This window comes from Nymphalis io, chromosome 26, assembly GCF_905147045.1.
Source record: "Nymphalis io chromosome 26, ilAglIoxx1.1, whole genome shotgun sequence".
Lineage (NCBI taxonomy): Eukaryota > Metazoa > Arthropoda > Insecta > Lepidoptera > Nymphalidae > Nymphalis > Nymphalis io.
This window is the reverse complement of record NC_065913.1, coordinates 3,079,310-3,101,848: the sequence shown is the minus strand read 5'-3', so window position 1 is coordinate 3,101,848 and position 22,539 is coordinate 3,079,310. Positions and strand designations below refer to the sequence as shown.

Genomic DNA, 22,539 nt, shown 5'->3' with positions numbered 1-22,539 from the left:
TAAAATGTTTACATATAAACATTACCAGTGCGACAGCTACGCATACTAATATATGTATCGTTATATATCGAACATACATATCACACATTAATATACATCGATATTTATTATATAGTTAGAGAGTCTGTATGGTTGAACGAGCATCAGAAACAGCTCATCCGATTTGAATCAAGTTTGCGCTAGATAGTAACTTTATTGAAAATGTAGAACCATTTTTGGTTGAACTCCAAGTTTTGACACTAAGGGAAGTAACCATAAATATCTACCAATACCGGCAACTTTTTGAAACATATCTTATTCATATTTAATATACTATTATTAATTGAAAAATATTATTTACAGTGCCATGAGTACAAATGTAATTCACAGGTAATAATTTCATTTTAAGCAATTGTTAAAACATTTTTTTTTAAGTAAGGCTAGGCTTACGTCGGGTGTAATACAGCCTAGTGGGAATTTTAATGTCTATTAACACAGCGTATTACGAAACTTTAACTAAAATTAATCAAATGTCATGTAACGAATAAACTTCTAATAATATAAATTAATACATTATTTACAATACCCACTTTTGTAAATAATACAGGTTACAATTCTAATTATATGATAAAAAAGTTTGTATCTAGTTTTATTAGATTTTTTTATACGATTAATATACATTGTCTTATTAATCAGAAAGAATAACTGCCGAGTTTAAAAAAAAAAAACTAAATTTCAAAAATAATAGCTTTTAGTTAAAGCTAAAGTGTTTTTAAGCGTTGCTCAAAGTCAAATTAACAAAGACTTAAATCTGGACACTGATGAATTGGCGACCACCAATGCATCATCGTCTGTCACAGACCAATTACAATGATCACCCGACCAATCAGATTACAGCTAAATTAGTTCATTTGAATTCCATCAGCGTTTTAAAGACAAAGGTGAAGCTTGTAAACGGTTCAAAAATGCTTGAATGAAATATATTTAATAATTTTTATATATTTTTTCAGTGTTCCGGAGCAATGTGTCATTCAAAGGTATACATTTCGGTAGAAATCAATATTATAATTTAATAAACACGTCGTTTGTATGTTATTTACCAAATAGCTCTTAAAACAACTTCGACAGAAATATTATTTTTTCGCGTGTTTGCTTCTTACGTAATAACTTAAAGTGTAAATGGGTTCTCATAAAACTTCGGATAAACGTCATTACATATTATTTGTCGTGATAAAAGACATTATAAGGACAAGGTACTTTTCGAAATTGAAAATTTTAAACAATTACATAATTCTTCATTATCTTTTTTATTATATAAATACATTTTATTTTATATCTATTTTTTATTATAACCCAGTCAATTGCGCCGGTTCTTTTCAAATTTTCTTTCTTAAATTCAAAATATTTCTTTGATAAGAGAATCATTTAGTTTCTAACTTCTAATTTCACTTTGTCATAACTTAATTACAGTGTTCGGGCGATAATTGTAAATCAAATGTAAGTAACATACATATTAATACTTATGATATTATTTTATGTCTATAAACGTAAATATTAAGTATATATATTTACTGGTGGTCGGGCTTTGTGCAAGCCCATCTGGGTGGGTACTACCCAGTCATCAGATATTCTAGCGCAAAACGGCAGTACTTGTAATTGTTGTGTTCCGGTTTGAAGGGTGAGTGAGCCAGTGTAATTACAGGCACAAGGGACATAACATCTTAGTTCCCAAGGGTGGTGGCGCATTGGCGATGTAAGCGATGGTTAACATTTTTTACAATGCCAATATCTATGGGCGTTGGTGACCACTTACCATGGTGGCCCATATGCTCGTCCGCCAACCTATACTTTAATATATATATAAAGCGGTTCTATTTCAAAATCATTGATTCTAGATATTGTTGGGACAGTTTTACGGACAGACAGGACGGCGCTCCTCGTTAGACGGAAAGGGTACCGATGGTTTTTTAGTGGGTATTCCGATGTTCGGGGCGCACTTGGCGCCTTGAACACCAGCGAGCCCCACATACCCCCCACTGTTCCCTTGGGGGAAACGCGTAATGCCCTTTTCCAGCGTGAAAAAAGACAGTTTTTTTTATAAAATATTTTATTATTATACTTATGCTTTTATAATCAATCGCTAGAATTTAACTGATTTTGATGTTAATATTGTCTAAGCTTGACACGACCTAATGTTGTTATCTTCTGATGTGTGCGGTTGAATAGGATAGCATGTTCTTTCATAATTCAATTAAAGCTTTTAGATAGCGTGCGTACTGTATTGCAAAATATATAGATAAGTTTTATTTACAGTTATGATATTATTAGGCATATAAGTGAAATTATTTAAATGTAATTTTCGCCTAGTAATTGCTATCTTGATCTTAATAAACCCATCTAAACTAACCTGACCGCCTTCAGAATATTTGTACACGCTTTATATACGACCTTCGCAAATATGACCAAGTCTCAGAATGCCGAAATAAACTCAAGTGGGTCCTAATCCGACTTCGCGCAAATATTCACATACAACTTTAGTGTAGAGCTATTCTATTATTAGCAAAATTCCACTAATATAGCTGTTTACCTATTATATTAAATTTACTATACTATGTAATACATATGTATGTATTTGTATTTATAATTTCATAAGTGGAATAAGCTCCGTAATCTATCTCTCTCTCGAGCATTTACAACGTTAACTTTTTATGTAATGCATTATTAATTATTTATTTATTAAGAATCTCCAACAAAGGATACACTTACGAGTATATTACATCGTGGAATAATGTTTTAAAATATGTATGTTTGCTCCTTTAATTATAGCAGATCACATTAATTACTTAAAATAATGACTAAACAGAATTAAAAAATATAAAGAAATGTTACAGTGGTACTCATTAAATAAACATTGGTACTACAAAAGGCCAAAATAATTATAAAGGCTATGTTGTGAAAAAGTAATAAAAATTAAAATGTTATAAAATATATTCATTCCATAGATTTTATGCATAAATAAAAACATAATATATAAATACATTTGAAGTTACAATAACTTTAAAATAAATTCACATACTGATAAACATACATACATATATGTTTTTAATCAGATACAACTTATATATCATATTTAATTAAATTCTCACAAAACTTTTATTCTTATGATTATGATTTTACACTTCTTGTTTCTATAGAAATTTTCAGAACGAATAGCTATTATGAGTATTAGTGTATTGTTCATTATATATATTTTATATAATTACAATAAGTATTAATATAATATTCTGAATCTAATGATTTAAATAAAGAATATTAAATGAACGGAAACTCGATAACTATCATGAAATTAGCTGTGGACGTACAATAAAGAATATATGTTTAGCGTGTTCAGCTCCAAGCTTCAACTTTAAGATGTGTGGAAGAGATAGAGAGAAGAGCGTATTTACCGATACGACGGCCTTCCAACTTATTATCTTGATAGAAAATGACTAAGTCTCTCTCTCTACTGGTTCTACGTGTTTATATGTTAAGCCCAATCAGAAATGCGGCTAATATAACATTAATTTTCATCCTTTTATTGTAAACCATAAATTAAAAAGAAAAATAATTACATAACACATTGATACAACCTTATTAATATACACCCTTGGCGGCGTTATTGCTACAAAGCAATCTCTTCCAGGGAACCATCGTAATTTTTTCGTATTATTTTTGATTACACGATATATAATTATTAACCGATTTTTTACAGTGTACAGGTGGAATTTGCGTTTCGAAGGTAATTATGACTGTTATTTAAATAGACACCATATGCGATATTTATTGGTATTCCTATATGCGCTTTAAATTATGCAGAATTTTAGTCTTAATATGTGAAACATGTTAATTTTTCAAGCTTTGCTTTTGAGTTATTGATGATGATGCCTGATTTTATAAACGGCAATCAATCTCAAGGGAGACTACAACAAGACATATTATAGTGCACAAGTGTGTGTGCAAACGCAGGTGCACTCTCTTTACTCTCGGAATCCCGTGGGACGGCAATCCGACACGACCGGAAAGAGTTCAGGCGCAGTTTACGTGCCTGTGCTTGTACTTGGGATTGTATACACTTCCAACTTCCAGACTTTTTTGTTTTTAATTTTTTTAATAACATAATATTATGTTAATGCTAATTTTCAGTGTGATGGAAAAACTTGTAAATCAGGGGTAAGTTAAAACATATTTAATTGTGGTAACTTTTTAAATTAGGAATACCTATAGTGATTTATAAATTATTATAAGATGATAAAACGGCGTAGAATTACTTTAAGCTTATCTTATCATTGATAAAATCTTTTTTGTGTGAATTAGGTAAATTCAGTAACGTGATTCATTTGTGTTGTTATTCGTTATTGTTGCTAGCAACATTTTGTTTTTATTATAAAGGTTGTAATGAAATGAATCTATACAATAAATGACATTAAAGTATCGGCTTGTGATTTCATAAAACGGGCAAATGGTCCAGCTGTTGGTAAGTGGTCAACACTGCCCATATATATTGGCGATGTAAAAAATATTAATCATTCCTTACGTCGTAATAACTTTCTGTATTACAGACATTATTGCTGACAGAAATATATTTATACTTTCGTATTAAATTAAATAACACGTAATGGTATTTTAATTTCCAGTGCGAAGGAGGTTCTTGTCATTCGCAAGTAGGAATTTTGTTCTTATTTATTTCTTCTTTATATTAAATAAAAATAACCGTTGTTCTTATTTTCCAGGCCTCAGGAATGTTTGCCAATGGAGACGTAATTATTATAATTCAGTTTTAATAAATACAGATAAAAAAGAACAGAAGTGCAATGAAATTAATTTTTTTTTCTACTTTATTTTAGTGCAAAGGCAGCACTTGTTCTGCAAAAGTAAGAAGTTGTTCTTTATGTTATTAATTAAAATTATATTTTTTATCTATACTTGAATAAGTATTAAGCTGTGTACATATATGAACCATTATTGACATAGGACACACATATCGGTTTGGGGTGCATATCCGTGGAAAGACTTGACAGTCTACGGTTTAAAAAATATCTTTCACAAAAAGCCTAAATAGACTTTAATATCGTCTTCTGTCTGGTGTAATTTTGATCAATATAGAATTCGGTCTTTGAGAAATGCTATCCTGCTATAAACCTGCAGTTAAATGCCGGTGACGCGGCACCAGGTACACGAAGCCTTAGCGTCAATAGAAACCTTAATGTCATAATTAAATTTAATTTCAGACGAATGGTGAAAATACTCTTGCCGTGGTAAATTATTTTTATTTAATTAGTTTTATACTTAAAAACAATTTCAACTAGAGATATATTTTGCTATCAAGAATTGATTAGTAACCAATAATGAACATGTCCTATAGAAAGAGTTTAGTCACTTCCAACTTAATTCCAAACTTATCAAAATCAGTTAGGTGGATTAAAAATAAAAACGTAACAGGCAGATAGACAGACAGACTTTTACATTAATAATTATTAATATAGATTGTCCAAAATTAAAACTAACTCACATGTCCAAATAAATATTTATTTGCTCACACAAAATAGTCAACACGCACATCACAGTAACACAAGTGTATGTGTGTATGTATTGTTATTATAATCTAATATTTAAATATTAACCATTTTCGCCAATTTTATTCGAGATGGCCTAATGGTAAGAATGCGTGAATCTTAACCGATGATCGTGGGTTCAAGCCCGCATAAGCACCACTGAATTTTCATGTGCTTAATTTCTGATTATAATTCATATTGTATTTGACGGTGAAGGAAAACATCGCGAGGAAACCTGCATGTGTCTTATTTCACTGAAATTCTGCCACATGTGTATTTCACTAACCCGCATTGGAGCAGCGTGGTGGAATAAGCTCCAAACCTTCTCCTCAAAAAGGGAGAGGAGGCCTTAGCCCAGCAAGGGGACATTCACAGGCTGGTACTGTACTGTAATGTAACCATTTTCAGTGTAAGGGAGATGTATGCCAAGCGAATGTAAGTTTGAAATTATATTTCATTAAAATAGTTTCTAAGATATAATATACTTATTATTCAATATTACACGGTCAAGTCAGATTTGAATCACAAAGCTCGGCCAGACGTGAGCGCGCGTGAATAATATCGTATCACCGGAAGTCGGTTTTAAGCATTTCACGAGTGAGATGCGAAATGCGTTCTTACAGAACGATAATAAATATTTCCTATTTGTTCATGTACGTTGTTGTTACAAATAAAAAAAAAAATAAAGCGACCCTGTAGCAGTTATTTTTGCTTATCATTCTAATTGAAAAATAAAGCTGTTCCACAGCATGATGCGCTAACTGTTAACGACATTCCAATCGAACAGAATACTTGCGAAAAATATCTTGGTTTAAGAATAGACAACTATCTAACTTTCAACGACCACATAGACCACATTAAAAAAAAATCTCCTCTTTAATCGGTTCAGTAAAAATATTACTAGGTGCATACCTCAGAAACTACGTTATACTATTTCCAACTCCTTGGTCAAGTCACATACGTTATATTTAATGGAAACATGGGGTAATGCTGCTAAAAAAAATTACAAGAACTTTAAAGGAAACAAAATAAAATAGTAAAAATACGTTTTGGAAATCCTCGTCTAACACCTACAACAAAATACTTACAAGGAAACAAGAACCTATGACAACTTTATATATATAACTCTTATATCTTAATACGAAAAATCATTAGTAAATCCATACATTCTGATTTGTCCTGTGAAGCATGTAAGTAGCATAACACCCGCCGACCTAGTTCATTAGTTCTCCCAAAAATTAGAACGAAGTATGCACGAAAAGATATAACGTTTGAAGGAGTACAACTTTATAGCACATTACTAAATACTATAAAAAATGTAAGATCAACTAACGAGTTCAAGTATCGGCTCTCACGATATATTTAGGAAAATTAATACTTACTTGATATCTCGTCGTAAGCCGAGATGGCCCAGTGACTAGAACGCGTGAATCTTATCCGATGATCGTGGGTTCAAACCCGGGCAGGCACCACTGTATTTTCATGTTCTTAATTTGTGATTATAATTCATCTCGTGCTTAACGGTGAAGGAAAACATCGTGAGGAAACCTGCATGTGTCTAATTTCATTGAAATTTTGCCACATGTGTATTCTACCAACCCGCATTGGAGCAGCGTGGTGCAATAAGCTCCACAACCTTCTCCTCAAAAGGGAGAGGAGGCTTGAGCCCAGCAGTGGGACATTAACAGGCTGTTACTGTACTGTACTGTACTGATATCTCGTTAGCTGAGTACCTACCTATGTGGCGACCATTATTGTACTTAACTTTATGTCATGTTGTTCTCATGTAAATGGTGTTCATCGTTTTGAGAATAAAGATTCTTTGAACTTATTAAACTACTACGAGGGCGGGGGATGTTTCATACTCTATGTCCTTCATTGTTCCCCTGACAACGTGTATGCAAAATTTTATGATGATCAAGTGAGTAGTTAAGACGTTAAAGTGTAAGAAATAAATAAATACATAAACAAACTCACTCTTATAATACTCGCATTTATATTAGTAAGGATTATATTTTATTATTTTAGTGTTCCGGAAAAAACTGCACAGCTTTAGTAAGTGATTTTATTTTAAACTAGTTTTCGCCCGCGACTTTGCCTGCATGTTAGAGGGAGGTAAAGAAACGTAACTTAAGTCCTTGCCTGTTACGTAAGCTTGCTTACCAAATTTCATCTAAACCAGTTCAGTGGTTTAGCCGTAGAAGCGATACAGACATACAGAGTTACGATAGCATTTATAATATTAGTATATATTATAATTAATTTTGAATGCTAAATCAATCTATCAATCGTCTGTTTCATTTCAGTGCGTCGGCGAAGTTTGCATGGCGAAGGTTAGTAATGTTTAAACAAAATACAAAGAAATCTAAAAGCTTCTTTACCGTTTTATTAAAGTTTAAGATATTTAATTAAAAAATGTGATTTCAAATATTTTTTAGATTTATAATATGTGATTCAAATATATTTTTATAGTGCGCAGGAATGGGATGCAGAACTACTGTAAGACTGATATATTTTATTAAGCTATTTACAAATGAATTACGCAACTATCATGCTTATAATAATTCTATTTAACCATTCACTGCTGGTAGGGCTTTGTGAAGTCTCATCTGGGTAGGTACCACCCGCTCATCAGATATTCTACCGCAATACAGCAGTTGTACTTGCTATTGTTGTGTTTAGGTTTAAAGAGTGAGTGAGCCAGTGTACAGGCACACAGGCACATGGTACATGATATCTTATTTCCCAAAGTTGATGGTGCATTGGCGATGTAAGCGATGGTTAACATTTCTTTCAATGCCAATGTCTATGGGCGTTGGTGACCACTTACCATCAGGTGGCCCATTTGCTCGTCCGCCTACCTATTCTATAAAATAATGCAATTCTATATATAGACACGATACTCGTGCCTTATTTAAATGGTGGAAATGTGTAACCTCATACATTTATTTATATATTCGTAATACATATCCAATCGGTGGTACATACTAAGGAAAATAAGAAGCTGGGAGTTTTTAATTTATACAATTGAATATATTTTACGTGACATAACATCATTTCCAATTTTTACTTATCTTTACTAAATTCTAAAACAAATACATTTTACAAAAATGTTGAAAATAAAGCTGTATGATGAAATACCTTGCATTTGAACGAAAGAAAAAAAAATAACTTTAAAATAAGTTTTTTAATCTTTTCCCGACAGTGCAACGGATACGACTGTTCGAAAGACCATTACAAAGCGGTTCGAATCAGCGACCCCTTCAAGTTCTTCAACGTGGAGCTCCAAGCTGATTTTATGGAATAACATACACAATAAAAATTTAAATAATTAAATAAAATATTTATTTGTAAGAACACAAGAAATAATATCACAAAATCTACCTACTACTAATACTTACATTAGTTTTAACCTTGAGGGGCTTATAAGCAATAAATAAAAATAAAAAAGAAATTCATCAAAATCACTCACACTGGGGTAGTTTATATAATCATAAAAATACAATATAAGCCATAAAATCGGAAGATATATTCAGTAGCGCAATAACACATATTTAAAAACAACACGATATAAAAGAAAGTACTTTATTTATAAAGAAACAACACTAGTAATCAAGTCTTCTAATATACACAGTATCATATTGTGGGTGGTGTTCCCCCATGTGTTCCCCAGACTACGCGTGCTATTTTCCTTGTAACATGAATAGAACCATTGTTACAGTAATATCGTGCATTATGCGACTGTAGTTTTACACAATCGTTATCGATTCCGTTGTTTAAATTTACTTGCTAAATAGAAAGATATTTCTGTATAGAAATCGGAATTGTATTGCAGTGTCAGAAATTGTTATAACTTTGTCTAATAAAAAACTTGAGATCATCCGGTTTACAAATATGTAATTAGTAAATAGTTTTTCTATTAATGTATAATGTTTTAAAAGCAAGTGAGTCAGTGTAATTTTAGTATAAGATGCCTTAAATCCATGTCGTACAATAACATAAGATATCGCTGTGCTTAATAATTCATTATGTTTATATGAAATGGAATTCAATTTAAAACATGTTTTCCGAGGTAAAAATGTTCAACGACAGCCTTCTTCTAGCCTTCATACGAAGAGAATTTCTCGAATTCAACCCAAGATCTGCATTCTTATAAAGTAGCAGCACGAGGCAGCCACCAAACATACGTTTGCATTGCATTTGCATACAGCAATTCTGAATTATGACGCGAGCAAAGCGGATAAAACGCTAGTAATATTATACCTTCACAAACGCACTGCATCTTTTTATATAATTTTTATGTGTATCGGTTATGTAATTTTTTTAGTCATGCATTACAAAAAACCTTCTCATTTATTAGTTTACACTCTTATAATCACATTTAAATTAAAATTTAAAAAAAGTAACAAAAACGAAATAGATGGCAATGAACTGTTCATATTTAAGGGATGCTAAAGGAAAATTTCCTCTTGAGGCGAGCCTTCTTTGTGATGAAAAACAAAAAGCGAGAAAACGGGGCTTCAAGATAGTATTGACTAACCAATAGACCAAGATTGCTCAGGTGCTAAATTATCAAAAACTCCTTTTTTAAAACGGAAGACGCGTCTCTTAATGTCTCAACCCACCCTTTGTGTTTAATTAAAATTCTTTTCTTCCGTGAAAGGAAGAGATTATTTTTTAATTTATTTCTCGATTTCAATTATTTTTCAAGCATACATGCTATTTTCTAGCATTCTATATATAAATTCATAGCTACTATTTACACTTTTAGTCCGTCTTAACGTGTAAGTTTATAAATAATCTCTTTATGTTTTTGTGGAATTGATCATTTGCAGACTAGAATAATAATAATAGTTTAATAATAATCAACCATTGTTATCTTAGTGCCCCGATAGCCGAGTGGCTAGGAGATGAGAATCTTAACGAGTTTAAACCGAATAATGATTACGAATTTGTGTGAGTAATTCGTCTCTTGCTCGGTGGTGAACATGGTAAGGAACCGTGTATGTGGCGAATAGAAATGTGGCTCGTGTATCCACTAACCAGCATTGCAGCAGCGTGGTGGAGTAAGCTCCAACCTTCTTCTCAAAAAGGAGAGGAGGCCTTCGCTCAGTAATGGGAAATTCACAGGCTGTTACATAACTTTTTATTTAAACTATTAAGCTATTTTATTACATATTTATTGCATTTGTGCTATGGCCTATTTGTAAAAGTACATAATTGAACATGAATAACAAACAAAGCCGTAAACAAAAACTTATATATAACAATTAAAATGATAGCATATGTTCATGGTTTTATCTTAAATTAAAGAAAAATTGATTTGATATGCCACAAGAGTTAATCACGGAACGACCTTAACAAACTACTTTTCAAGATGCCATTGAATAATCTGTATCTATTTATTGTTTCATTTATTTACATTTTAAATACATTTGAGGGGGTAAGTTGTATTTTTACCATTTAAAATCATCATCTTATATGATGAGATACGCATTATGTATACGCTTATTATTAGTATACCAGTCATGTTATTACACATTATTTTTTACTACTAGGCAATTGTGGAACATGGCCTTCATTCAAATCTTTACAGTGGTTTCTCTTTTAGAGAGTTACATTATAACATAAGTATGAATATGTATATACATATATGTACTTGTGTTATATTAGTGTGTGTATGTGTGTGTGCTGACCAATTTATTTACATTAAATTCCATCAATCTTTCTATTTAGATTTCATTGTTGAGAAGTTCTTATTACGTTTTACTAATTATTAATCTCTTTTTTTTCATTTCAGTTGTGTTTCGGAAAAACAGCACCAGATGGTAAAAACAAAATCCAATTAAAAGTTCTTAAGCCCAATATCATTGATGGGAAACGAGTATAAAAAAATCTTATAAATTTCCAAAGCTGGGCTAAGGCCTAGGCTACATAGGTAAAATATTAAAACAGACAATACTACGTCTGTTTTAATATTTTGAACCGAGATGGCTCAGTTAGGTTAGAACGAGTGTTCTAACCCGGGCAAGCCCCACTAAATTTTCAATTAATTTGTGTTTATAATTCATTTTGTGCTTGACGGTGCCTAAGTGAAGTGTCTAATTTCACTGAAATTCTGCAACATGTCTATTCCACCAACCCACATTGGAGCAGCGTGGTGGAATAAGCTCCAAAACCTTCTCCTCAAAAAATAGAGAGGAGATAGTTTTAGCCCAACAGTGGGACACTCACAGGCTGCTTACTAACTGCTACTAAAAGTTGACTGGTAAAGAATGCATTAAATCCATCGTTTGTACCAGTTATAACCATGGGCTCACCAAATACAATCATTAAATATAAAAATTGTTGTGGTGGACTTTAAATTCCAATGTCTGTACACTTACATGCGGGCGAATACGTCCATAGAAAATTCATTTATATATATAGATAAATTTTCTAAATATGCATGGATGACCGAATCCGAGTCATTGAAGTATACCGGAAAAAGTTTAATAGGTATAAGTTTTATCATTATCGAGAAACATTTAAATGTTTCAACCTGTATTTAAATCATCTTCTACGACACTTCTACGTGAAAACATTTAAAGGTATTTCTTTTTCTAAAATTTCAAAATCTTAATCAACTTTTAGAAAGTTATACCAGCTTCAAACACAGAGGGAGAAGAGCGGTTTTTGGAGATGAGGTAAATACGTTACTTATAAATACTAACACGACTAAACAACGAAAGAAGTTTTGGTAAAAATAATTCGACTATTAAACTATGGTCACAGCCTTATACAGATAAGGTGAGGTAAATTAGCTTGAATTAGAATTCTGTACTCACAATTTTTTATGTTGTGAAATTGAAAATATAACTAATGTTCATATTTTTTGGTAAAATTGATCATTATGAATTGAAATTATGAATTCTTCTGTCTTGCGTTGAATTTTGCTAGCACCTTTGGGATGGCTCCGCTAAGTACCTACTGGAGGCCTTGGACCGGTTGCAGCGACATGCGTGTCGCATTATTGGCGACGTAAAGGTCACAAACACCCTTGAACCTTTACAATTGCGTCGAGAGAAAGCAGCGCTGAACGCATTTTATCGACTGTATCACGGCGAGTGCTCTGAGGAATTATTCTCTCTAATTTCTGCTTCCCCCTTCCTTCATAAGTCTACGCGTGCTGGCTCTCGATATCACCTTCTAACTGTGACATCAATTCCATCGCGCACAAAGAAATTTGGCAACTTCTTTCTTTGACGCACTTCCAAAAAATGGAATGCCTTACCAGCTCACGTGTTCCCCTCCTCTTACAACCCGGGTTCCTTCAAACGAGCCGTGAAGAGGCATCTTGCGGGCCAGCAAAGCGGGGGCGGCTAGGCAGAACATTCTTCCCGACTGTACTGGTCGTCGACGCGTTTGGACTCTACTACCACTTACCATCAAGTGGAGTAGAGTCATATGGGCGCCCATATGGCGGCGCAAATCACGGCGCATAAAAAAAAAAACGAGCATCAGAAACATCTCATCCGATTTGAATCAAGTTTGCGCTAGATAGTAACTTTATTGAAAATGTAGAACCATTTTTGGTTGAACTTCAAGTTTCGACCCTAACCTAACTATAAATATCTACCAATACCGCAAACTATGTGAAACATATCTAATTTTTATTTAATATACTATTATTAATTGAAAAATATTATTTACAGTGCCATGAGTACAAATGTATTTCTCAGGTAATCATTTCATTTTAAACAATAGTCAAAACATTTTTTTTAATAAACATGTAAAGCTAGTCTTACGTTGAATGCAATACAGCCTAGAGAGTATTTTGATGTCTTTAAACAAAGCGTATTATGAAACTTTAACTAAAATTTATCAAATGTCATGTAACGAATAAACTTCTTATATTTAAATTAATATATTATACAATACCCACTTTTGTAAATAATATACGTTAAAATTCTAATTATATGATAAAAAAGTTTGTATCTAGTTTTATTAGATTTTTTATATAATTAATATACATAGTCTTATTAATCAAAAAGAATAACTGCCGAGTTCTAAAAAAACTAAATTTCAAAAATAATAGCTTTTAGTTAAAGCTAAAGTGTTTTTAAGCGTTGCTCAAAGTCAAATTAACAAAGACTTAAATCTGGACACCGATTGGTCGCCAATGCATCATCGTCTGTCACAGACCAATTACAATGATCACCCGACCAATCAGATTACAGCTAAATTAGTTCATTTGAATTCCATCAGCGTTTTAAAGACAAAGGTGAAGCTTGTAAACGTTTCAAAAATGCTTGATTGAAATATATTTATTAATTTTTTTTATATATTTTTTCAGTGTTCCAGAGCATTGTGTCATTCAAAGGTATATATTCTGGTAGCAATAAATATTATAGTTTAATAAACACGTCGTATGTATGTTAATTACCAGATAGCTATTAAAACAACTTCGACAGAAATATTATTTTTTCGCATGTTTGCTTCTTACGTAATAACTTAAAGTGCAAACGGGTTCTAATAAAACTTCGGATAAACGTCATTACATATTATTTGTCGTGATAAAAGATACCGTACGGACAAGGTACTTTTCGAAATTGAAAATTTTAAACAATTACATAATTCTTCATTATCTTTTTTATTATATATATATACATTTTATTTTATATCTATTTTTATTATAACCCAGTTAATTGCGCCGGTTATATTCAAATTTTCTTTCTTAAATTCAAAATATTTCTTTTGATAAGAAAAGCATTGGGTATTCAACTTCTAATTTTACTTTGTAATAAATTATTTACAGTGTTCTGCAGATTATTGTAAATCAAATGTAAGTAATCTAAATATGAATACATATGATATTATTTTATGTATATAAATGTAAATATTAAGTATACATAGCGTTTTCAAAGTGATTCTATATCAAAATCATTGATTCCAGACATTGTTAGGACAGTTTTTTAAATAAAATGTTATATTATTATAGCAATGCTTTTATAATCTATCGTTTTAACAAAAAAATAACTGATTATTGTTGTTAATATTGTCTAAGCTTGACACGACCTTATTATTATCTTATTATTATCTCCTTCTAATGTGTGCGGTTGAATAGGACAGCATGTTCTTTCATAATTCAATTAAAGCTTTTAGATAGCGTGCGTACTGTATTGCAAAATATATAGATAAGTTTTATTTACATTTATGATTATATTAGGCATATAATTAACAGTACAGTACAGTAACAGCCTGTTAATGTCCCACTGCTGGGCTAAGGTCTCCTCTCCCTTTTGAGGAGAAGGTTGTGGAGCTTATTCCACCACACTCCAATGCGGGTTGGTAGAATACACATGTGGCAGAATTTCAATGAAATTAGACACATGCAGGATTCCTCACGATGTTTTCCTTCACCGTTAAGCACGAGATGAATTATAATCACAAATTAAGCACATGAAAATACAGTGGTGCTTGCCCGGGTTTGAACCCACGATCATCGGATAAGATTCACGCGTTCTAACCACTGGGCCATCTCGGCTGCTTGAGACATATAAGTGAAATTATTTAAATGTAATTTTCGCCTATGATAGTAATTGCTATCTTGATCTTAATAAACCCATCTGAACTAACCTGACCGCCTTCAGAATATTTGTACACGCCCTATATACGACCTTTGCAAATATGACCACGTCTCAGAATGCCGGAATAAACTCAAGTGGGTCCTAATCCGACTTCGCGCAAATATTCACATACAACTTTAGTGTAGAGCTATTCTATTATTAGCAAAATTCCACACTAATATAGCTGTTTACCTATTATATTAAATGTAATTGTATATATCTATGCATATGTATGTGTTTATGTTTATAATTTCATAAGTGGAATAAGCTCTGTACTCTATCTCTCTCTCGAGCATTTACAAGCTTAACTTTTTTTATGTAATGCATTATTATTTATTTATTTATTTATTTATTTATTAAGGATCTGCAACAAAGGATACTTACGAGGATACTTACGAGTGTCCAATATATATAAATATAAAACATTGTGGAATAATGTTTTAGAATATGTGGTATAGTATGTGGGCTCCTTCAATTATTGGAGACCACATCAAGCACATTAAATAATGACCAAACAGAATTTAAAAAGTACGAAGAAATGTTACATTGTGGTACTCATTTAATAAACATTGGTACTACAAAAGGGTAAAATGGTCATTACGGCTATGTTATGCAAAAGTAATAAAAATTAAAATATTATAACAAAATATTTGCATATCCATAGATTTTTGTGCCACATCGAGTTTTTTTGTTTCATTTTTAAAAAAATCATTTAATTATCGACGTGAATACTATTCAAATTATATACTAAGGGTGCAATCGATTCGTCATCAACGATGATTACCCTTGGTTAAAATCAAAGTATACACGTACAAAATTGTAAAAATATTTCAATACACTGTTAGTTATATAATACATATATGTCAATATATGTCATAAAGAAAGGTGTACACGGGGCGGTCTTAAACAGCGATCTCTCTAAGCAACCTTTAGGAAAGAACCGGAAGAGAGGAAGGGCATTAGTAAAAACATAATATATAAATACATTTGAAGTAACAAAAACTTTAAAATAAATGCACATACATATAAACATACATACATATATGTTTTTAATCAGATACAACTTATGTATCATATTTAATGAAATTCTCGCAAACTAGCGCAAGCGATTATACACGTCTTGCTTCTATAGAAATCTTTAGAACGAATAGCTATTATGAGTATGAGTGTATTGTTCATTATATATATTTTACATAATTATAGTCGATATGGCCCAGTGGTAAGAACGCGTTAATCTTAAACGATGACCGTGGGTTCAAACCCGGGCAAGTACCACTGAATTTTAATGTGCTTAATTTGTTATTATAATTCATCTCGTGCTTTGCGGTGAAGGAAAACATCGTGAGAAAACCTGCATAGGTATAATTTCACTGAAATTCTGCCACATGTTTATTCCACCAACCTGCACTGGAGCAGCGTGGTGGAATAAGCTCCAAACCTTCTCCTCAAAACGGGAGAGGAGGCTTTTAGCCCAGCAGTGGGACATTCACAGGCTGTTACGGACGGAATATGTATTAATATAATATTTTGAATCTAATGATTTTAATAAAGAATATTAAATGAACGAAAACTCGATAACTATCATGAAATTAGCTGTGGAGGTACAATAAAGAATATATGTTTAGCGTGTTCAGCTCCAAGCTTCAACTTTAAGATGTCTGGAAGAGATAGAGAGAAGAGCGTATTTACCGATACGACGGCCTTCCAACTTATTATCTTGATAGAAAATGACTAAGTCTCTCTCTCTACTGGTTCTACGTGTTTATATGTTAAGCCCAATCAGAAATGCGGCTAATATAACATTGATTTTCATCCTTTTATTGTAAAACACAAAGATTAAAAAGAAAAATAATTACATAACACATTGATAAAACCTTATTAACATACAACTTTGTTGGCGTTATTGCTACAAAGTAATCTCTTACAGGCAACCATCGTAATTTTGTCGTATGATTTATTTGATTTTTAATTACACGATATATAATTATTGACCGATTTTTACAGTGTATAGGTGCAATTTGCGTTTCGAAGGTAATTATGACTGTTATTTAAATAGATACCATATGCGATAATTATTGGTATTCTTATATGCGCTTAAAATTATGCAGAATTTTAGTCTTAATATGTGAAACATGTTAATTTTTCAGACTGTGCTTTTGAATTATTGATGACGACGACAGACTGATTTTGGCAACGGCAATCAATCTCAAGGGAGGCTACAACGAGACATATTATAGTGTACTAGTGTGTGTGCAAACACAGGTGCACTCTCTCTTCCCTCTCATAATCCCATGGGACGGCAATCCGACACGACCGGAAACAGTTCAGGCGCAGGATTTTACGTGCTTGTACACGGGATTGTACACACTTTTTTTTATAGAATAGGAAGGCGGACGAGTATATGGGCCACCTGATGGTAAGTGGTCACCAACGCCCTTAGACATTGGCATTGTAAGTAATGTCAACCACCACCTTGGGAACTAAGATTTTATGTCCCTTGTGCCTGTAATTTTACTGGCTCACTCACCCTTCAAACCGGAACACAACAATATCAAGTACTGCTGTTTTGCGGTAGAATATCTGATGAGTGAGTGATACCTACCCAGACGAGCTTGCACAAAGCCCTACCATCAGCAAACTTCTACTTCCAACTTCCAGACTCTTTTGTTTTTTAATTTTTAATAACATGATATTATTAATTGTTTATGCTAATTTTCAGTGTGATGGAAAAACTTGTGAATCAGGGGTAAGCTAAAATATATTTAATTGTAGTAACTTTTTAAATTAGGAATACCTTTTTTTTCGCTGGAAATACGCGTTTACGCGTTTCCCCCACTTGAAGTGGGGGGGTATGTGGGACTCGCCGGCGCCGATTATGCGCCGGAATACCCACTAAAAAACCAGCGGTAACCACACCACCTTTTCGAGGGGCGTCACGGGATCGCTTGCGCATACTACCGTGACGCCCCGACGGTTGGCCCGCCTCTGCAGGCCTCCAAATCCTAGGGGGTTCTCAGGGTACAAAGACCCCCTAACCCCGGCAACACTTATGGCGGGAGGAGAAGATGCGCATAGCGCTGACGCCTTCTCCCCGGTCTTCTTCGGCGAAGCGAGTCAGCGGAGGCCCTCTCCTCACGCTCCCGCTCCGCTGCCTCCTTCTGCGACATGACATTTTCGCAGAAGGAGACCGTCTCCAACCAGCACCTCTCGCTACCAAGCATGGCGTTTATCACACTCGGCAGCGAGAGGTCTTCACCGACTAAGGCCGCCAGGGACAGGCGCTGAGGTCCCCAAGCGGCACACTCCATCAAAGTGTGGCACGCTGTGTCCGAAGGCGCACCACACTCATGGCAGGAGGGTGTCACCTCCCGCCTCGCTATCCGGTGCAGGTACTTACCGAAACAACCGTGTCCGGTAAGTACCTGCGTCAGCCTGAATGTGAGTGTGCCGTGACTCCGTTCCACCCAGCGACTCAAGTGAGGGCGGACCGCCTCCACTGTCACTAGGCCTGCTGAGGGGGACCTCAGGTCCTCCTCCCACCTACGAATCAAGGCTCGCTGGGCTAGGGCCCTGACCCTTTTTTTTTACGCTGGAAAAACGCGTTTACGCGATTTCCCCACTTGAAGTGGGGGGGTATGTGGGACTCGCCAGCGCCGAATATGCGCCGGAATACCCACTAAAAAACCAGCGGTACCCACACCGCCTTTTCGAGGGGCGTCACGGGATCGCTTGCGCATACTACCGTGACCCATGCTAGGGCCCTGACTCGCTCAACCTCCGCCGATCCTGGACGGACGCCGCTTGACCTCGTTTCCACCCGGAACCGGTGCACTTCCGCAAGCACCTCTGCCTGGAGTTCCCAGGGCGGATCGCTCGCGAGAAGTGTCGCTGCCGTCCATGACACCGTACGGTACCCACGTATCGCTCTGACTGCTATGACTCTTTGCGGCCTCCGCAGAAAAGCTCTGTTACGAGCGGTGAGAGCATCCACCCAAATGGGTGCACCGTACAACGCCATAGAGCGTACCACGCCAGCCTATAAGCGCCGAATGGTGTTTCCGGCCCTCCTACATTGGGTAGGAGGCGGCCCAGGGCAGCAGCAGCGCTTATGAGCTTCGGGCCGAGTTGGACAAAATGCTGCCTGAAGCTCCATCTTCCGTCCAGGATCAGGCCCAGATACCTCATCTGGGCTTGCACCTTAATCACCGTCCCCTGGACAGTGATAGACGCCCCTCGAGGGAGACCCCGATGTGGACCGTGGAATAGGAGGGCCTCTGTTTTTGTGACAGAGACCCTCAAGCCCAGCATCCCAATCTGGTCCATCGTGAGCGATACTCCGACCTCGGCCAGGCGGGCCGCCTCCTGAAAGGTCTGCCCCGTCGCCGTGATGAGGGTGCCATCCGCGTAACACAACACAACACCCTCATTCCGGGAAGGATGGGGGCCCTAAGGAGCCAATCGAATCCGACGTTCTACAGGATTGGGTCGAGTACCGACCCCTGTGGAACGCCGCAGCCTACCCAACGCCGGACAAGTCACCCATCGCCCCCCTCCCAGAGGACCACTTGGTCCCGGAGGTATGCCCCCAACAGCCTTCGGAAGTAGGAAGGCACCCTGTGGTATCGGAGTGACTCCCTTATAGTCTCGAAGGGAAGACTGTTAAAGGCGTTCGCTACGTACAGCGATACCGCCAGGACTACGTCTCCTCGGGCCACCGCCTCGGTGGTCCAGGTCTTTAGGGCATCCAGGGCGTCAATGGTTGATTGACCCTCCCTGAACCCGTACTGAGCCTCTGAAAGACCCGGCCCCACCTCGTAAATTAGGAATACCTATAGTGAGGTAAAAATTATTTTAAGATGTTAAATTGGCGTAAAATTACTTTTAGCTTATCTTATCATTGATAAAATCCTAGTTTACCTAATTCAGTAACGTAATTCATTTGTGTTGTTATTTTTTATTGTTGCAAGCAACATTTTGTTTTTATTATAAAGGTTGTAATGAAATGAATCTGTACAATAAATGAAATTAAAATATCGGTTTGTGATTGTAAAAAAAATTCATTGAACTTGTGTTCTTTTTTATTTGTATTTATTAAAACTGAGTTATAATAATTACGTCTCCATTGGCAAACATTCCTGAGGCCTGGAAAATAAGAACAACGGTTATTTTTATTTAATATAAAGAAAAATACCGAAAAAAGAAATAAATAAGAGCATAAGTATACGCGAGCTGGCTCTGGATGTCACCGCCTAACTGTGACATCAATTCCATCGCGCACAAAGAAATTTCGCAACTCCTTTCTTTGTCGCACTTCCAAAAAATGGAATTCCTTAATAGCTCACGTGTTCCCCTCCTCTTACAACACGGGTTCCTTCAAGCGAAGTATAGGGCAGCGCTTGATGTTATCACACCTGATGGAAAGTGAGATACAGTCTAAGATGGAGCACGCTTGCCTAGAAGATACCTATTCGCTCTAAACTTGAAGGTACCATATTGTAGATGGTGGGGAAAGCGGAGGTCGGGAGGGTATTCCAGACCTTGGCGGTGCGTATCAGGAACGAGGAAGCAAATCGATTCGTACGTGTCTTAAATACGTCAACTACGTACGGGTGCAGATCAGAAAAAGAAAAATAATTACATAATACATTGATTACTTATTACTTGACGAGCCGGTTGGCGTGGTCGGTAGAACACTTGCCTTTCACGCCGAAGGTTGTGGGTTCGATTCCCACCCAGGACAGACATTTGTGTGCATGAACATGTCTGTTTGTCCTGAGTCTGGGTGTAATTATCTATATAAGTATGTATTTACAAAAAAAGAAAAGTAGTATATGTAGTATATCAGTTGTCTGGTTTCCATAGCACAAGCTTTGTACAAGCTTAATTTGGGATCAGATGGCCGTGTGTGAAAAATGTCCCAGGATATTATTATTATTATTATTGATAAAACCTTATTAACATACAACTTTGATGGCGTTATTGCTACACAGCAATCTCTTCCAGGCAACCAACGTAATTTTGTTGTATTATTTTTGATTACACGATATATGATTATTTTAACCGATTTTTACAGTGTACAGGTGCAATTTGCGTTTCGAAGGTAATTATGACTGTTATTTAAATAGGCACCATATGCGATATTTATTGGGATTCCTATATGCGCTTTAAATTATGCAGAATTTTATTCTTAATATGTGAAACATGTTAATGACTGTGCTTTTAAATTATTGATGAGGACGACAGACAGATTTTGGCAACGGCAATCAATCTCAAGGGAGGCTACAACGAGACATATTATAGTGCACAAGTGTGTGTGCAGACACAGGCGCACTTTCTTTTCCCTCTCATAATCCCGTGGGACGGCAATCCGACACGACCGGAAAGAGTTCGGGCGCAGGAGTTTACGTGCTTGTGCTTGTACTTGGGATTGTATACACTTCCAACTTCCAGACTCTTGTTTTTAATTTTTAATTTTTTTAATAATATAATATTATGTTAATGCTAATTTTCAGTGTGATGGAAAAACTTGTAAATCAGGGGTAAGTTAAAACTTATTTAATTGTGGTAACTTTTTAAATTAGGAATACCTATAGTGATTTAAAAATTATTTTAAGATAATAAAAGGGCGTAGATAATTGATAAAATCCTAGTTTACCTAATTCAGTAACGTAGTTCATTTGTGTTGTTATTCTTTATTGTTGCTAGCAACATTTTGTATTTATTTTAAAGGTTGTAATGAAATGAATCTATACAATAAATAAAATTAAAGTATCGGATTGTGCTTTCAAAAACGCGCAAATGGACCAGCTGATAGTAAGTGGTGAACACTGCCCATAGATATTGGCGACATAAAAAATATTAACCATTCCTTACGTCTGGCATCTGTTCATCAGATGAACAGTTTATACTTACTTTATACTTTCATTGTACACCACAAAGAGAAAAATACAAAACTCTCTGTACTGCCTAAATAAAAGTATAATTATGGCGACCTTAGCGCTACATAGCGATTTTTTTTTATATATATTCGCCGGGAGGGCAAATGACTCTACTCCACCTGATGGTAAGTGGTAGTAGAGTCCAAACGCCAAAAAAAAAAAAAGTATATATACCGGGAAAGCAAATGACTCCACTCCACCTGATGTAGTGGAGTCCAAACGCGACGACGGCTAGTACAGACGGGAAGAATGTTCTGCACTAGCCGCCTTCGCCTTGCCGGCCCGCAAGATGCCTCTTCACGCCACGTTTGAAGGAACCCGGGTTGTAAGAGGAGGGGAACACGTGAGCTGGTAAGGAATTCCATTTTTTGGAAGTGCGACAAAGAAAGGAGTTGCCAAATTTCTTTGTTCGCGATGGAATTG

General features: G+C 35.2%; 1 protein-coding gene across 18 annotated transcripts in view; it reads left to right on the top strand.

The window, feature by feature from the left end:
* The window catches only part of LOC126778536 (keratin-associated protein 9-2-like), a 43,922-nt gene that overhangs the window by 9,399 nt on the left and 11,984 nt on the right, over positions 1 to 22,539 (top strand). For 6 of the 18 annotated variants that reach the window (XM_050502181.1, XM_050502182.1, XM_050502183.1 and 3 more), the window contains exons 9-15: positions 343 to 369; positions 990 to 1,016; positions 14,368 to 14,394; positions 17,183 to 17,209; positions 17,898 to 17,924; positions 21,252 to 21,278; positions 21,691 to 21,717. In XM_050502181.1, the coding sequence (XP_050358138.1) occupies positions 343 to 369; positions 990 to 1,016; positions 14,368 to 14,394; positions 17,183 to 17,209; positions 17,898 to 17,924; positions 21,252 to 21,278; positions 21,691 to 21,717 (189 nt within the window). Of the gene's footprint in view, positions 1 to 342; positions 370 to 989; positions 1,017 to 1,449; positions 1,477 to 3,730; positions 3,758 to 10,814; positions 11,014 to 11,370; positions 11,399 to 12,203; positions 12,257 to 13,264; positions 13,292 to 13,905; positions 13,933 to 14,367; positions 14,395 to 17,182; positions 17,210 to 17,897; positions 17,925 to 21,251; positions 21,279 to 21,690; positions 21,718 to 22,539 lie in introns of those variants that run through there. The other 12 variants (XM_050502180.1, XM_050502188.1, XM_050502192.1 and 9 more) reach the window with 8 other exon arrangements.